The sequence below is a fragment of the Xenopus laevis genome, chromosome 8L, assembly GCF_017654675.1.
Source record: "Xenopus laevis strain J_2021 chromosome 8L, Xenopus_laevis_v10.1, whole genome shotgun sequence".
Classification (NCBI taxonomy): Eukaryota; Metazoa; Chordata; class Amphibia; order Anura; family Pipidae; genus Xenopus; species Xenopus laevis.
Genome location: NC_054385.1, coordinates 31428584 through 31444630, shown reverse-complemented (window position 1 = coordinate 31444630; position 16047 = coordinate 31428584). Strand labels below are relative to the sequence as shown.

The 16047-nt window shown below is 43.1% G+C and overlaps 1 protein-coding gene across 1 annotated transcript; it reads left to right on the top strand.

Annotated features, from left to right (window-relative positions):
• Positions 1 to 1724: 1724 nt before the first annotated feature.
• LOC121396981 (inner centromere protein A-like) lies at positions 1725 to 5284 on the top strand. Its single transcript, XM_041572657.1, has 10 exons — positions 1725 to 1743; positions 2231 to 2272; positions 2625 to 2694; positions 2802 to 2841; positions 2959 to 3046; positions 3139 to 3189; positions 3453 to 3512; positions 3646 to 3716; positions 4092 to 4421; positions 4935 to 5284. Exons 2-10 carry the CDS (start codon positions 2240 to 2242, stop codon positions 5053 to 5055), a joined length of 864 nt encoding a protein of 287 aa, XP_041428591.1. The 5' UTR covers positions 1725 to 1743; positions 2231 to 2239; the 3' UTR covers positions 5056 to 5284.
• Positions 5285 to 16047: the final 10763 nt, after the last annotated feature.

The following is a 16047-nucleotide window of genomic DNA, read 5'->3' as shown; positions in this document are numbered from 1 at the left end:
CTGTGTGTAGACCACTAACCAGCTTTGAAACATATAGCGCTATAAATACACGTCACAGACTCTTTCTAACGTTGGAACACAAACTCCCCAACTAACCCAACCGTACTTGTCTTGGGAAATGGACTCAAACCTCAATCCCTGAGCAAGATTGGCTGGGCATATTCCAAATAATAAAAAAATGCTCAATAAGCAATAAATACAATTGTAACCCCCATCTCTACCTGAAGGGATCCCCTACAAGCAAAGGCCCTAACCGGTTGTACCAGACTAAGCAACAGAAGCAGCACTGATTGATACCATGGCTAATGAATGAATGGATCCAACAAATATGGCAGCGCAGTAACTGCACTGATACAATAAGCCACACATACAAAGCAATGCTCTGTGTACTTAATAGGCTGTGTATGTAGTGCACATCTAATTAGAAATAAATGCCAAATAAACCTCACTCATCAACAAGGGACACTTCCCCTTTAAGAGCAGGGAACAGAGGTGACTTTCCACATGGGGATTTGACAGTTGGTTTAGTCCGTTGGTTGGCACTGTGGTGAGAGGTAAGCAAACTTTCCCTCTGGGCATTTTTTAGCCAAGTAACCCTTATTTTAGTGCAAAAAGAGGGGGAATTGGGGCGATATCTGCCCCCCAGGCTAGCGGGTGTTGTGTCTCTCACTGATTTTAGTGAGTTTGGAGATTTTTTCCCTAACTTGTGCTTGGGAGATGCCTTTAATCTTAGTGTTGGTAGGGAGACACAGAGCCTGGATTTGGCAATTAATGCAGGACTGTCGGCAGATATTCACATTATCTACTGAAGGTAACATTTGGGGACCCCTGTACCACAACATAAGCTGATAAATTAGTGTTCCCAGTATTGACAGGCTCCTTAGAGATTTGCCCTTTGCCCCCTGGGTGTATGATGTGCCCTGCTCTTATGTACCAACATTGTAGCTAAATACATGTTCCCTATATACAAGTCTGGAACTAGGGGAGAACAGCAGATGCACGTGCCATGGGGACAGTCGGGGGTTATAGCAAATAAGTGGAGGACATACAGCAAGGTCCCATAGAAGAGAGGAGACTTAGGGATTTGACAGTTGGTTTAGTCCGTTGGTTGGATCTGTGTTAAGTGTATATTCCATCTGAGAGATTTTCTGACAAACAACCTTTACTATAGTAAAAGAAAGACGGGAAAAGGTTGGGTGATGCCCCAGACTAGCAGATGTTGCTCCTCTCCCTGATTTTAGTGAATTTGGAGACTTTTCCCATAAAATGTGCTTGGGAGATGCCTTTAATGTTAGTGCTGGTTGGGAGACACAGACCAGGATTTGGCAGTTATTCAGGGCTTTCAGCAAATTGACTGTGTGAGGAAACTTCCAGCATTCTAGAAACTGAGGCCCAGTACCTGCTAGAAGTGACACAAAGCTCTAGTTTAGGGGAAAATAGATCTCTGCCTTCCTCTGTATTATATAGGAAATATTAAGTACTAAATTCATTAACTTGTCTTTTTATTCTCTTTTCTATACAGATTGCTACGGTGCTTTTCCTGCATTTTTGGACAGCGACTTCTGTGCTTCAGACCTGCCTAATAACATCTGGGTTTTTTGGCTTCTCCATTGTTCAGTTAATAACATCTTCATCTGAACAGTGTAAGAGAGAGCCAGGGGTTCCTTAGGGAAGGCCCCCTCGGGGTGGCCCGGCCTTGTGCCGCCCCCTTTTTTTCCCCCTTAGGAGAATCTTCTTTAAGAGGTAATCTTGCAAATTCAACTGATACAGCACTTGATTTCTTCTTCAGCGAGTCTGTCCTAAATTCACTTGGGGGTGGAGTCCCACGTGGCTTTGTGCATATGAGCCCATACGGTTACTGTATATGGGATTTATAAGAAGCAAATCCATCAGCAGCATTAATAATGGGCTTTTATCATTGAGTGGAACAATGTTTCATATAAATGGGGGAATACAGATAAGGAAATAAATGGATGGCCTGCCTTTTAGTTAACTTTTAGTATGTTATAGGATGACTAATTCTAAGCAACTTTCAATTGGTCTTCATTAACGTTTTTAAAAGCTGCTGAAAAAAGCTAAATAACTCAAAAACCACAAACAATAAATGATAACCGAATGAAAATTGTCTGATCATATCACCCTCTACATCATACAAAAAAATAATTTAAAGGTGAACAAACCCTTTAACTGTGACTTCATTTTGCCTGATTATGTCCATTTGTCCTTTTAGATTTCGACGATGGAGAAATCATTGAGAAATCCATCTCTCAAGGTAATGCATGTATGTTAAAAGTTCCTCTGTCATCTGAACTGGTGTTTCCCTTTCACTCTTCTATATAAGCTCTCCATAAGCAGCTGGCTGGCTGTCTGCGCCGTTTCCTTTATACATATAGGTGGGAGCTGCCATACCATTTGCATCTGTGCAGGTAGAACAGACATCCAGGGAATCCTATCACTATGTTTATTTCCTTTTCAGAATACAATGTCCTTATTCCTGGCATGTTTGCCCCATAGAAACCCCAAACCCTTTTCTGTCTCTACTCTCCTCAGAGCGAGACTGACTATGAGCAGCATTTAGAGCCCTTTAGTATTCTGTCACTAATGCTCTTTCCTTTCACTTACAGACGCTGTACTCCGTCCTGAAGAACTTCAGGGAGGAATATACAGACTTTGAGGCCCTTGCCTCTTATTACGGTAAAATCCAATATTCTTTATCAGTTCCTTATGTTGTTAGTTTTATTATATGTGAATTCCTTTCACCCTTTAGCTCAGTATTTAATGGAAATGTGTTTTTCCTGCAGAAGATCACTACTGGGTCCAATACAGCAAGAACTTCAACATGTAAGTAAAACATAAATGGACATGTTGGGAATCATTTGCTATTGCCCGGTGCTTATTGCAAGGGCAATAAGGCTGGAAAATATTTTATTAATGCTCAGTGGTATTTTTCTTTTTCAGAAAACACTTCCTTCTTACTTGTATTGAGGACCCGAGGATGAGGGCCAAGGAGAACATTGCCCAATACATTTTAATGCTCGACTCACTGGTATGTAATGCAGAATAGATGTTTTGATAAATAGGGAACAAATGATATTAGATTGCCAGCTCTTATCTCACGCTTCTTTCTTTATGTTACAGGAAGTGCTCAAGAGGGAACGTGCCTCCCTCAAGAATGCCAAGCTGCCTCCTGTAAGTTTCACTAGTATTATTATTATAGGAGAGGTTATTATTCACTGTGTGTCTCTATAATAATTAAGAACAATATTATTCATTCTCTCTCCTGCTCCCCTGGGGGGGGGCATCTAAAGTCACCCATCCAAGTGTCATTTTAACCAGCAAAAAAATGGGGTTATGCTAAGACACTGCATAGAGTTTTATTACAAGGGGCAACATGGGCACAATAATGGCATTTGTACAAAGAAGTGCTTAACACTGACTCTCTTCTTCCACAGGGTCATCCAACACGACTGCAAAACCGGAGGCAGAAATATGAGTATCAGAGGCTGGAGAATGTAAGTTCACTGTCCCTGATGCTTTTCTTGGGTGTTTAAAAGGTACTATTAGCAGCACATATACAGCCATAATTCTAATTGTCTCCTTTCTTTCCCCTTTGCTCCTATCCTCGTGCCTCCCCTGTGCTCACAGACCATCAAACATCATTTTTGCCAGTTTCAAATCGAGCTCTTGAGGGAGCAGAAGCTGCGGGAAGCTGCTCGGTATGTACTTTGCAATTACCACTTTCAATTACAGTTACTGGCACATAACATATTCAAAAAATAGATGTTTTCTCATAGCTCTGGGTGCTTTGGCCATACTAATAATAAATAGCACAGAAACTAGTGGAACTTTTTTAGGTCCCTACAACCATAGCACCTATCTCCGCATGAAACCCAGCATGGAACTTACTTAGCTCAGTAACTGCCCAATGTGTTACAGTAGGGACAGGTGTGTAGAAGGTACAATGTTATTACTTAGGTACAAGTCTATCTGGCTATTTTAATCCTCCAGTGATCAGAATTGTAGTTGCAATACTTTGGAAACATATGACAATAATGACTCAATATTTGACATTTTCTTCCCTTCAAACCTAGTAAGAAACACACGCACAAACAAACTCCTGCAGCTAAAGAAAAGGAGGATGGAGCCACTGCAGCAGCAGAAGAGGGAGCCCTTGCCTCACAGGGGAAAGAAGAAGGAGCAAAAGAAAAAGAAGAGGAGGAAGAAGCAGCTCCCGGAAAAGAACAGCAAGAGGAGCAACAGGAGAAGATGGAGGAGCAATCTCCTGCAGTGAAAGAACAGGTAAGAATGAAGAGGAAAAGGAATGAAGAGGAAGCTCCAGCAGCGGAGAATAAAGAAGAGGGAGCGGATGGAGAAGAAGCTCCTCCAAGGAAGCGGCCAAGGAAGGACTACAGAGGATTTAGGTAATGTATCTAATTATGGGCTATTGCTTATTATCTGCAGATGCCCCATGTTGGCCAGTGCAACTCTATTTCACCTCCTTCTGTTCCTATCATATGGGCTGCCCAAATTAGTAGAATAAAAGAATGGCGGCCACAGTGGGTATGGCTCCTTCTACACTCACGTGCTGATCGGTCATGGTGCGTAACTGCTAGGCCGGTGTAGGGGTGCCTTTAGGTTGTGCCAGGTACTCTGGGTAAGAATCCAGCCAAGACTACAGATATCAGTTCTGGTTCTCTAGTAGGCCAATGAGGGGGGAGGTAGGTAACTCTGATAGGACTGCTGTAGCATTTGCTCACATATCCACCTTTGGGAATGGGTTTCTCACTGGAAGCAAGACTGGCACCAGGTGATCAATATAAAAATAAAAGGTGCCATGCCAGGTAGCTGAGAATGAGCCTTTTATATAATAAAAAAACAAGTATTAGTCTGTAATTAATTCTTATTTTAATCATTTCTAAACTTTTTCTTTTCAGTGTTCCACCAGAAGACTCTTCAGACAGTTCTGCTGCCACCAACGCAACCCTGCTCCTTGCATGCCTTCTGTGGCTGTTTGTGCATATCTGTGTGTTTGTGTGTGTCTATGTGTGTCTGTGAGTGTTTGTCTATGTTTGTGTGTGTCTGTGTCTAGCCATGATCCAGGGTATAAACCGACTGCCGTTTGAAGGAGTCAGGAAGGAATTTTTACCCTCAGTTCAAATTGGCCAAGTGCTGGGGTTTTTTGCCTTCCTCTGGATCATCAGCTGTTGATTATTGTTGATGCCCAACAATAATTGCATATTTAAATCAATAAATCTCCTGTTCCCACCAACAGGTTTCCCATAAACATGTCTCTGTGTTTTTAATTGAATAACTATGGTGAATATTGAAGGGAGGGTCTCCTGTGCCTCATTCTGCTTAAGGTGACTGACCAATTGTGTGAAGGGATGTGCGTTTGTGTGTATCTAAATAATACCGCTGGGGCTGATGAACATCTGCAAGTGCAGAACAGGGTTGGGTAAAACTGTGTTGTGTTGCTCATAGAGGGTTTAATTGAAGAACTGGTTTAATATCTCTGCAGGTGAGTTGCTATAGTGGGTTCTGCTGTGGGACTTGGTTAATATGTACATGATGGGGCTGAAAGACACAGATATAAGGTCATTCTACCTACTATAGTATTATACATACTGAACTCTAATGATTGGAATGTATTAAATATTGCTTTACTCAATAGGCCACAATCCAACAGCATTTCTAACAATGTGCCCCATTGATACTATAACAGGCATTTAATAAATGGATATGCTTGATATAGGGGGATGTTTATGATGGATTAGTTTTTAGGTAACTCTCTGTACAGGTTATAAGAAGCTTTTTGGTGGTAGTGGTGGTGGGGTCCTGCTAATGGTCCTGGTAACGAGAAGCATTCCATTCCTTCTCAACCCCACACAATCCCCTCTAAGGCCGACTGTCAGCAGAATTAACTCCTGTAGCAACACAGTACTCCACATTCAGATCTCCATGGACTTTGTCAACAAAATACATGAGGTAAAACAGGAGACCAATGAGACTATGGGGTCCTATAATGTTACATCTCTTTTCACGTGCATACCCACATCTGAGATAATTGGAAGGCAATTAAAAGACAATGTGTGTATGTAACTTCTTTGATTTACCTGGAAGGGGTATCTGTTCCTGCAAGCATTGCTGAGATCAGTGATCGCAATCTCGACACCTTTAATCTGAGCCAAATCAATGGCACCACGGAAAGAGAGTATTTTCTGGAAAGGAAAAGTATATAATTATAAAGGAACATACTGGGGGAGCTGCTACTGTGTATTATTTGGCATTTGCCAATACAGTTAACAAATAGTGACAGATAATAGCAATGACATTTCCACATGTTTATAAACCTAGCGAGAATGAGAAATTAAAGGGACAGAGACAATCGCAATGACAGTTACACATGACTATAAACCAAGTGAGAATGAGGAATTAATTGATATTGCGAAGTTGCATAGTTACATCGTTTAAGGGTCAGAGTTATGTTGTTTCAGGAGTCCGAACCAGCAGTTCAGAGAACAGAAAAGAATGAGGAATGAATGGCTATTGGAAAAATTGCTTAGAGGTACATTGTTTCAGGAGTTATAACCAGCAATTCAGATAACAGAAAAGAATTTGGAATGAATGATATTGGGAAGCTGCTTAGAGTTACATTTTTATCAGCCAAAAAAGTTTTTCGCAAAAAGCATTGGTTTCTAAGTGTCTAAAAAATGAAAGAAAAATCATGTTTCCCATAAAAACAAACACATATATCAGAAACACAATTTATTTATGTAAGAGAACACAGCAGATTTGAAAAGTTCTATGTCTCCTGAATGCGCCAATATCTATATATAAATATATAAATATAGTTTTATGAAGATTTCTCACTTGTATAGATCAAAAACTCCAAACTTATGTCATTCTATTATCACAGAACCCCTCAGTGACTTCTAATATCCTTATCATTTAAAGTAGGGAGTACGTTGTCTCTTATAGTATATGAGTGATGCTCAAAGATCTCTGTATAACTCAACCTGCAGCCTCATGACTTTATATGGTCACAGAACCCGTCAGTGAAAGCAAATATCCTTAACATTTACGGTATTTACAGTGGGGTTGCAGTATCCCTTATAATACGAGTGATAGCCAACTGGACTAACTCAGCCTGCAGCCATATGCATTTATATGGTCTCAAACCCCTCAGTGACTTTCAATATCCTCATAATTTACAGTGGGGGTGCATTATCCCATATAATACTTGGGTGATACTCAGAGTTGCCTCTAGAACTCAGACTGGAGCCTTGTGCCTTTATATGGTCACAGAACCCTCAGTGAAAGCAAATAACCTTAACATTTACGGTAGGGGGCACACAATCTCTTAAAATACCTGTGTGATACTTAAGGTCCACTGTATAACTTAGTCCACAGTCTTGTCTCTTTTATGGTCACAGAACCCCTCAGTTACATCTAACACGCATATCATTTAGGGGGTACAGTATCCTTTATAGTCCCTGTATAAATAAGCCTGTAGCTTTGCGCCTTTACATGGCTACAACCTCTCATTGACTTCTAATATCCTTACAATTTACAGTGGGGTTGCAGTATCCCTTATAATATGAGTGACAGTCAATTGGCTAACTCAGCCTGCAGCCATATGCATTTATATGTCCCGAAACCCTTAGTGACTTTTAATATCCTTATAATTTACAGTGGGGGTACATTATCCCATATAATACTTGGATGATACTCAGAGTTCCACAATAACTCTAGCCTGCAGCCTTGTGCCTTTATATGGTGACAAACCCCCTCAGCGACATCTAATATCCTTATAATTTAACGAAAGGGGGTACATAATCCCTTATAATACACAAGTGATACTCAGAGTTCCCTGTATAACTCAGCCTGCAGCCTCGTGAGTTTATATGGATTACATTATCCATTATAATACATGAGTGATCATCAAGAGTTTCCTAAATAACTTTGAATCCCTCAGCGACTTCTAATATATTTATAACTTACAGTGAGGGTTCATTATCCTTTATAATACACGAGTGATAGTCTAATGTTTAACTCAACGTTCAGCCTTGTGCCTTTATATGGTTGCAGAATCAACCGCTTAGTGAAATCGAATATCCTTATTATTTACAGAAGGGGGTACAGTGTCACTTGCATCCATCTATTTCAGATAACGATGTCTAGATGATCTGCCTGCATATAAAGGGGATCATTTGCAAGGTGCAACAATTAAAAATGTTTTTTTTTTTTTGTACTTTGCATTTAGCCCTATGGGCTGCACCCAAAGAGCTGTGCCTTATTATGAATACACTGAATTCTGAGAGGAAGAGTGGTGAACAGTGAGAGTTTCCAGGTAGCCACATCGCTTGTGCTTCATTCAAGCAACAGGCTAGGATGTACCTGGGTCTGCAAGACACAGAAAAGACATAATTAATAACTAACTATTGCAAGTGTTAAGCACAGAGTTGCCTTGCAGATGACGTGCTACGCTCTGATCCAGGTCCTGCTCTTCTTCTGGCGCTTTGGTAATTTTCATCACTTTCGGCGCATGCGCAGTTGTAGCGAACCAGGAAAATGCTCCAACTCCAAACGGCAGTCTTGTACTTTAAAGCAATGCCTTTAAGGGTGTACCACCAAGTACTGTAGGGAAAAGTTTAAAGGTCTCGGCATAAGTGAATTCAGACTCTCAGCATAGCGTAAACCACTCGCTTCCACCCACACCAACCCTTCCGCCCATTCACCAACCCACATGCTAAATGGACCATCTCCCCGCCTAATAGTTTAAAAATTAGTAGCTTTGTCAAAGGCCGCGGGTCCCTTCGTGGGTAAAGGGGTGGCCGGGTTCCCTGCGTGGGTAAAGAAGTGGGCGGGTTGCCTTCATGGGTAATGGGGCAGGTTGGTTCCCTGCATGTGTAAAGGGGGAGGCGGGTTCCCTACATGGGTGATGGGGCAGGTGGGTTCCTTGCGTGGGAAAAGAGGCGGGTGAATTCCCTTCGTGGGTAAAGGGGGGGGTGGATTTCGTGCATGGATAAAGGGGTGGACGGGTTCCATGCATGGGTAAAGGGGTGGGAGGGTTCCCTGCGTGGGTAAAGGAGAAGGCGGGTTCCCTGCATGGGTAAAGGGGCAGGCGGGTTCCCTGCGTGTGTAATAGGGCGGGTGAGTTACCTGCATGGATAAAGGTGTGGGCGGGTTCCCTGCGTGGGTAAAGGGGCAGGCGGATTTTCTGCATGGGTAAAGGTGTGGGCGGGTTCCATGCATGGGTAAAGGGCGGTCGGGTTCCCTGCATGGGTTAAGGAGCACGCGGGTTCCTTGCGTGGGTAAAGTTGCGGGTGGATTTCGTGCATGAGTAAAGGGATGGGAGGGTTCCATGCATGGGTAAAGGAGTGGGCAGGTTTCCTGCATGGATAAAGGGACGGGCAGGTTCCCTGCATGGATAAAGGGGCGGGCAGGTGGGTTCCCTGTAGGGGTAAAGGGGCAGGTGGGTTTTCTGCATGGGTAAAGAAGTGGGTGGGTTCCCTGCGTGGATAAAGGAGCGGTTTGCTTGCATGGGTAAAGGGTTTTGCAGCTTCCCTGCGTGGGTAAAGGGGCAGGCAGGTTCCCTGAGTGAATAAAGGGGTGGGAAGGCCGGCTCCATGCATGGGTAAAGGGGCGGGCGAGTTCCCTGCATGGGGGGTAGGCGGGTTCCATGCATGGGTAAAGGGGCGGGCGAGTTCCCTGCATGGGGGGTAGGCGGGTTCCATGCATGGGTAAAGGGGCGGTGGGTTTCCTGCATGGGTAAAGGGGTGGACGAGATCCTGCGTGGGTAAAGGGGAGGGTTCCCTGTGTGGGTAAAGAGGCAGGTTCCATGCATGGGTAACGGGGCGGGCGGGATCCCTGTGTGGGTAAAGGGGGGGCAGGTAGGATTCCTACATGAGTAAAGGGTGGGTTCCATGCATGGGTAAAGAGACAGGCATGTTGCCAGCGTGGGTAAAGAGGCGGGTTCCCTACGTGGGTAAAGGGGCAGGCGAGATCCCTGCGTGGGTAATGGGGCGGGTTCCCTGTGCGGGTAAAGGGGCAAGTTCCATGCTTGGGTAAAGGGGCGGGTTCCCTGTGTGGGTAATGGGGCGGGTTCCATGCGTGGGTAAAGGGGTGGGGTGGGATCCCTGTGTGGGTAAAGGGGCAGGTGGGTTTCCTATGTGAGTAAAGGAGTGGGCGGGTTCCATGCATGCGTAAATAGACAGGCATGTTGCCAGCATGGGTAAAGAGGCGGGTTCCCTGTGTGGGTAAAGGGGCGGGTGGGTTGCCTGCGTGGGTAAAGGGGTGGGCGGGTTCCACGCGTGGGTAAATGGGCTGGCGAGTTCCCATCGTTAATAAAGTGGTGCATGGGTTACCAGCATAGGTAAAGGGGTGCACGGTTTGCCTGCGTGGGCAAAGGGGCTCGTGGGTTCACTGTCTGGGTAGAGGGGAGGGCAGGTTCCCTGCATGGGTAAAGGGGCAGGCGGGCAGGTTCCCTGTGTAGGTAAAGGGGCAGGCGTGCGGGTTCCCTTTGTGGGTAAAAAGGCGGGTGGGTGGGCTCCATGCGTGGGTAAAGGGGTGGACGGGTTCCCTGCGTGGGTAATGGGGCAGAACAGCCTCTTTATTAGAGAGAGAAAAGGTGCTCGCTGTGTTTTACTCCTCTGGGATTGTCTCCCCTGAGGGGCAAGATGTTTACTACAAGTGACACACGGGTGCTGCTGTGTTTTATTGGCACCCGGTGTTCTGGGTCATTATAATTATATCTTCATAATCATTATTAATATAATTATGGGAAAAAAGATGCCTGATGTTGGGCTGCCCCTTACCTGCCCTTATGTTGGGGAGATTCCAGTGGTGGAAGGAGCACAGCTTACAAGCAGGCATCAAGGAGGGAGGGCAGATGCAGGGTGTGGTGCAGCCCACAAGCAGGCAAGGAGGAAAAAAATCTGTTATACCCTCTCCATTGCATAACAGCCACCAGTGGGAATTATCTGCTGACTGGCGCCTATGACAACACAGCCAAAGTGTGGACATACCCTCTGTGGGGGCCAACAACGACTCTCGCTGGCCACAAAGGAAAGTCACAGGATTGAACATTTCATGGGACGGAGAACTAATCACCACCTGTTCCTTCGACAGAACCTTCAAGCTGTTGGCCTAATATAACCCCCCATAGTGACTCTTCAGGGTGTGTAGATAATTGAAATAGATGTTTCTAAATCCTGACTGCCAGGTGTGTGGCCCTCTTGCTACAACTCCCATATCCTCAAGTTGTTAAACTACAACTCCCTTATCCTCCCGAAACGCACATGCCCAGCACCTCTAATACCAGAACTGTTGGCGCTTTCCTCTTCTCCTGTACCTGGTGGCATCTCATCCCTGCCCCCACTCTGCACACCATGCCCATTACATTCTATTGCACTGGTTTCCCAGGGTCAAGAAAAAAAGCACCAGTTATTGGACAGTGGGTGCGCGCGGGTGTTTCTCTTCATTGCACAAATACAATTAGTCAAACTGGAATCTTCTCAAGTTCTGTGTGCCAGAGGTGCGGGGAGTTGGGCAGAAAACACACACAATGGGCATCATGTGCTGCTTAACAACTGCTGCCTTGTGTTATTATAAAGGAGAGAGAACAACCCTGTCAGCCAATCAGAATGCAACATCTGTGTGGGTAAAGGGGTGGGCGGGCGGGTTCCCTGTGTGGATAAAACACATTTGCTATAGTAAGTACATATCTAACATGTGACTTATGGTACATATACTGCAATAACTAATGCAGCCATTGAGGGAAGCTTAAACTGCCTTTTCCATTCAGTACCATGGACAGCACTCTGTGGCTGCAGCTCCTATTGATTGACACACTGGTTGGTGGCACCGCTGTCACAGCAAAGAGTCAGTTCTATACACCTACAGATAACATTTTTATGTAATAATTTCTATTAGATATCCTTGTACCACTGATATAGGCTGACTCTGTGGTTGGACATGTTTACGTATAGGTTTATCTAAGTATGTGGCATATGGGGGCCCCAAAATGAAGACACCCCATTTGAGCTATCAGTTCTGTCATTCCAGATACTGCAAAATCAACACATTTACAGATTTCTATTGAGGGACAAAAGTAGAAAAGGCTACATTAACACCAAAAAACATATTTTTGGAAAGTACACATTCCACTGAATCCCCAATAACTGTAGATATGCTTGTCTTTCTACTCCAAAGCATCAAGCCGTAAACCTTTACTAAATTTTTATATTTGGTTACATTTCCAAAATCCCCTCAAAGTTTTCACCTTGAAGTATCTTATCTTTCAAATACTATTAGTTACCAAGATAAAAAAAAATCCTAAATACTAGCGCAGAGAGCACATTGGCTCTGGACCCCTCCGCCAACATTATGGACCTCTCCCTTGACTCCCTTTGACACTGACACTGCCTGTCAAATAAATGCATATCTGGCTGCTGTCTATCTGCTGTATAGTATAATAAAAAAGCATTCTCAACCCTTATCTATGAATTACTTCTATAGCCCACTACCAGAAATTGTCTTATTGGGCAAAGCCTGAACATGTTCTGTACCAACAAAAGCCATAATAACCACCATGAGAGTGTCCCGGGAAATGTCTTGTCTTCTTCTGTATTATGATCTCAATTCCATCCCTTCTTCTTTTTACTCTTTTCTTCTGCTTCTTAATGGCATATTCTTGATAAAGACAAATGAATGAAAATTGTTAATTAAAAAACCCAGGGTTTTTTTTTTGGGGCTACTTAAGATTTCCAAATCTACCATAATTAATGTGCAACCCCACTAAATAAATAACATTGAATAAAACCACCATGCTTATGCAGCCCTAATGCTAAGGGGACCTGTCACCACATTCCCCTCTAAAGGGCTGAGCAGTGACTATAAGAAAACTAATCCTATGCTAACCAGGCCTCACACTTCCTACTTACTTGGGTCCTGGCTGTGGTTCAACTGCAAAGTGGCTTCTTCAATAGATGTTCCTCCTCTGATGCACATCTGCCCCTGTGACTTGTCTCCTGTCATATTCTTCTAAACTCCACCCTCTTAGAACCTCCTATGTGTCTCACTACTCCCTCTAGTGGCCAAACACTATATATACAGCTAATGTCTAATCTAACCCATCTCTGGTAATTAAAGCTGTAATTACAGATTTAACCCTTTCACTGCAGGCCGATATGGCTGATTTGAAATAAAAAATCATGTTTCACATAATACAATCACACATATCAGACACATAATTTATTTTATGTACGAGACACAGTATATTTGGAAAGTTCTCCACAACACGTCAATACCAAATGATATAATTTAATGAATATTTCTCACTTGTATAGATTAAAACTCCAAGCAGTTCACTACTAAAATTCCAAAGCACTGCTGCCCAAAACTCCATAAGTTTGATTTCAAGGCCAAACATTCAACTAACTGTAGGTTTACCCTAGAAAACTACACATTATTAGAAGGAGCAGATTCTGGCAAATAATAAGAACATATATCTATGTACTAGTGATGTGCGGGCAGGCCCGATACCCACGGGTTTACCCTCTGATCTCCCCACCCGCCACTGTCAAATGCCGGCATTTGACTTCGTCTTTATAGACGCTGCACATGCTCGGGTCGGGTCTATAAAAGCAACCCGGAAGTCGGATGCGGGTGGGCACGGGGTAAGGGAGGGCGGGTATATACTACGTACTCCAAACTACCAAGTTGCAATTCTTTTCTAAAATTATAATCTTTTTGTAGAAACTAGTGAATTTTTTGAAAAATTAGCTCAAAGATTCTAGTCTACAGCATCATATATGCCACATATCATTGGTTACCAAGGTAAAACACTCTATGAATGCCAGGATTCCACTGAACAGTTTTATGGCCAATGTGTATGGGTTTATGTAAGTATACTGCATATAGGGGCCCTCAAAAACAAAACAGCAACAATCGCAGAAACCGTCTTGCCTTACTAAAAACTATCCCACAGTAACAGCAAACAATCCCGGAGATAATCTTGCCTTACTAAAAACTATCCCACAGTAACAGTAACAGCAACAATCCTGGAGACCATCTTGCCTTAATATACACTACCCTACAGTCACAGCAATAATCCTGGAGATCATCTTGCGTAACTAAATACTATCCCACAGTAACAGTATCAATCCCTGAGACGATCTTGCCTTACTAAACACTATCCCACAGATACAGCAACAATCCCGGAGACCATCTTACCCTACTAAACACTATTCCGAAGAAAAAGCAACAATCCCAGAGACCGTCCTGTCTTACTAAACACTATCCCACAGTTACAGCAACAATCCAAGAGACCATCTTGCCCTATTATCAGAACAAGGGGAATGCAATGCTGTATTTTGCTAATACCATGTACAGGGAGCGAGGGGTCCAGTCGAGTCTCAATCAGCTGTTTCATTGGGACTCGAGAGGTTGGCATCAGTCTGAGAGACACTAGAGTGATGCCCAACAGCACACTGCCTTTATAGTGGCTCTCATTTGGTAATGTTTTGATTATATTATCAAAACCATAGTAGGTGTCAGAGTTGTAGTATTGACAAATATTTAAGTGAATACATTATGTATGTATTATGTATCAGGATTAGTACTTCTACCTAATGAATTTCTTAGTATATGACTAAAGGACCTGATATATAAGAGCTCCCTACAGACAGCACTGCCTACCTGCCCCCCCACCTGCTCTTCTGCACCCAGTGAGGGGGGACCAGTGGGGTACAGCTATTTGCCATTTCGGCACTACTATCACCTTGAGTGAGGATCTCAGGCACTTCCCTTCAAAAGCTCTGAATTACAGAAAGGTTGTCTCCTATAGGATCCATTATAATCAAATAATCCAACTTTTTAAAAATGATTTTCCTTTGTCTCTGTAATAATAAAACATTACCTTGTACTTGATCCCAACTAAGATGAAAGTAATACTTATTGGAAGCAAAACCAGATCATTGGGTTTATTTAACGTTTACATGATTTTCTAGTAGACTTAAGGTATGAAGAGCAAAAGTACTGAAAGATCTGTTATCCGGAAACCCCTAGGTCCTGAGCATTCTGGATAACAGGTCCCATACCTGTTCTCAAACGATCTAAGCACGAGAGTCTGAAATACATTTTTACTGTGCTAATGGCAAGGGTTAATCAGTGCAGCATTAAAGGGGTCATTCACCTTTACATTAACTTTAATATGGTGCAGAGAGGGATATTTTGAGAAACTTTGCAATGTTTTTTATTATTTAGCCTTTTATTCAGCAGCTCTCCAGTTTGCAGATTGAGCAGTCTGTTTGCTAATGTCCACGTTACCGTAGCAAATATAAATTGATTTGCAGAGAGCCTGAATAATAAAAAAAAAAGTAGCAATAAACGTATAGCCTTACAAGGCATTGTGCAAGATGGTACGGTGGCAATTACATGTATAAATACCCCAGAGGACAGAGAGGAATGGTACGGTGGCAATTACATATATAAATACCCCCAGAAGACAGAGGAATGGTACGGTGGCAATTACATGTATAAATACCCCAGAACACAGAGAAAGATGGAACGGTGGCAATTACATATATAAATACCCACAGAACTTAGAGAGGAATGGGACGGTGACAATTACATGTATAAATACCCCAGAACTCAGAGCAAGATGGTACGGTGGCAATTACATGTATAAATACCCACAGAACTCAAAGCAAGATGGTACGGTGGCAATTACATGTATAAATACCCCCAGAAGACAGAGAGGAATGGTACGGTGGCAATTACATATATAAATACCCCCAGAAGACAGAGGAATGGTACGGTGGCAATTACATGTATAAATACCCCAGAACTCAGAGAAAGATGGTACGGTGGCAATTACATATATAAATAAACATAGAATTCAGAGAAAGATGGTACGGTGGCAATTACATGTAAAAATACCCCCAGAAGACAGCGAGGAATGATACGTGGCAATTACATGTATAAATACCCCCAGAACTCAGAGCAAGATGATACGGTGGCAATTACTTGTATAAATACCCCCAG

What these genes read in the sequence shown, in the direction of transcription:
- LOC121396981 (XM_041572657.1), top strand. Translation starts at nt 2,240, where the DNA reads ATGGAGAAATCATTGAGAAATCCATCTCTCAAG. An exon ending in TGAGAAATCCATCTCTCAAG is followed by an intron (nt 2,273 to 2,624) that starts GTAATGCATGTA and finishes TTTCACTTACAG; the next exon opens with ACGCTGTACTCCGTCCTGAA. An exon ending in AGAATGCCAAGCTGCCTCCT is followed by an intron (nt 3,190 to 3,452) that starts GTAAGTTTCACT and finishes CTTCTTCCACAG; the next exon opens with GGTCATCCAACACGACTGCA.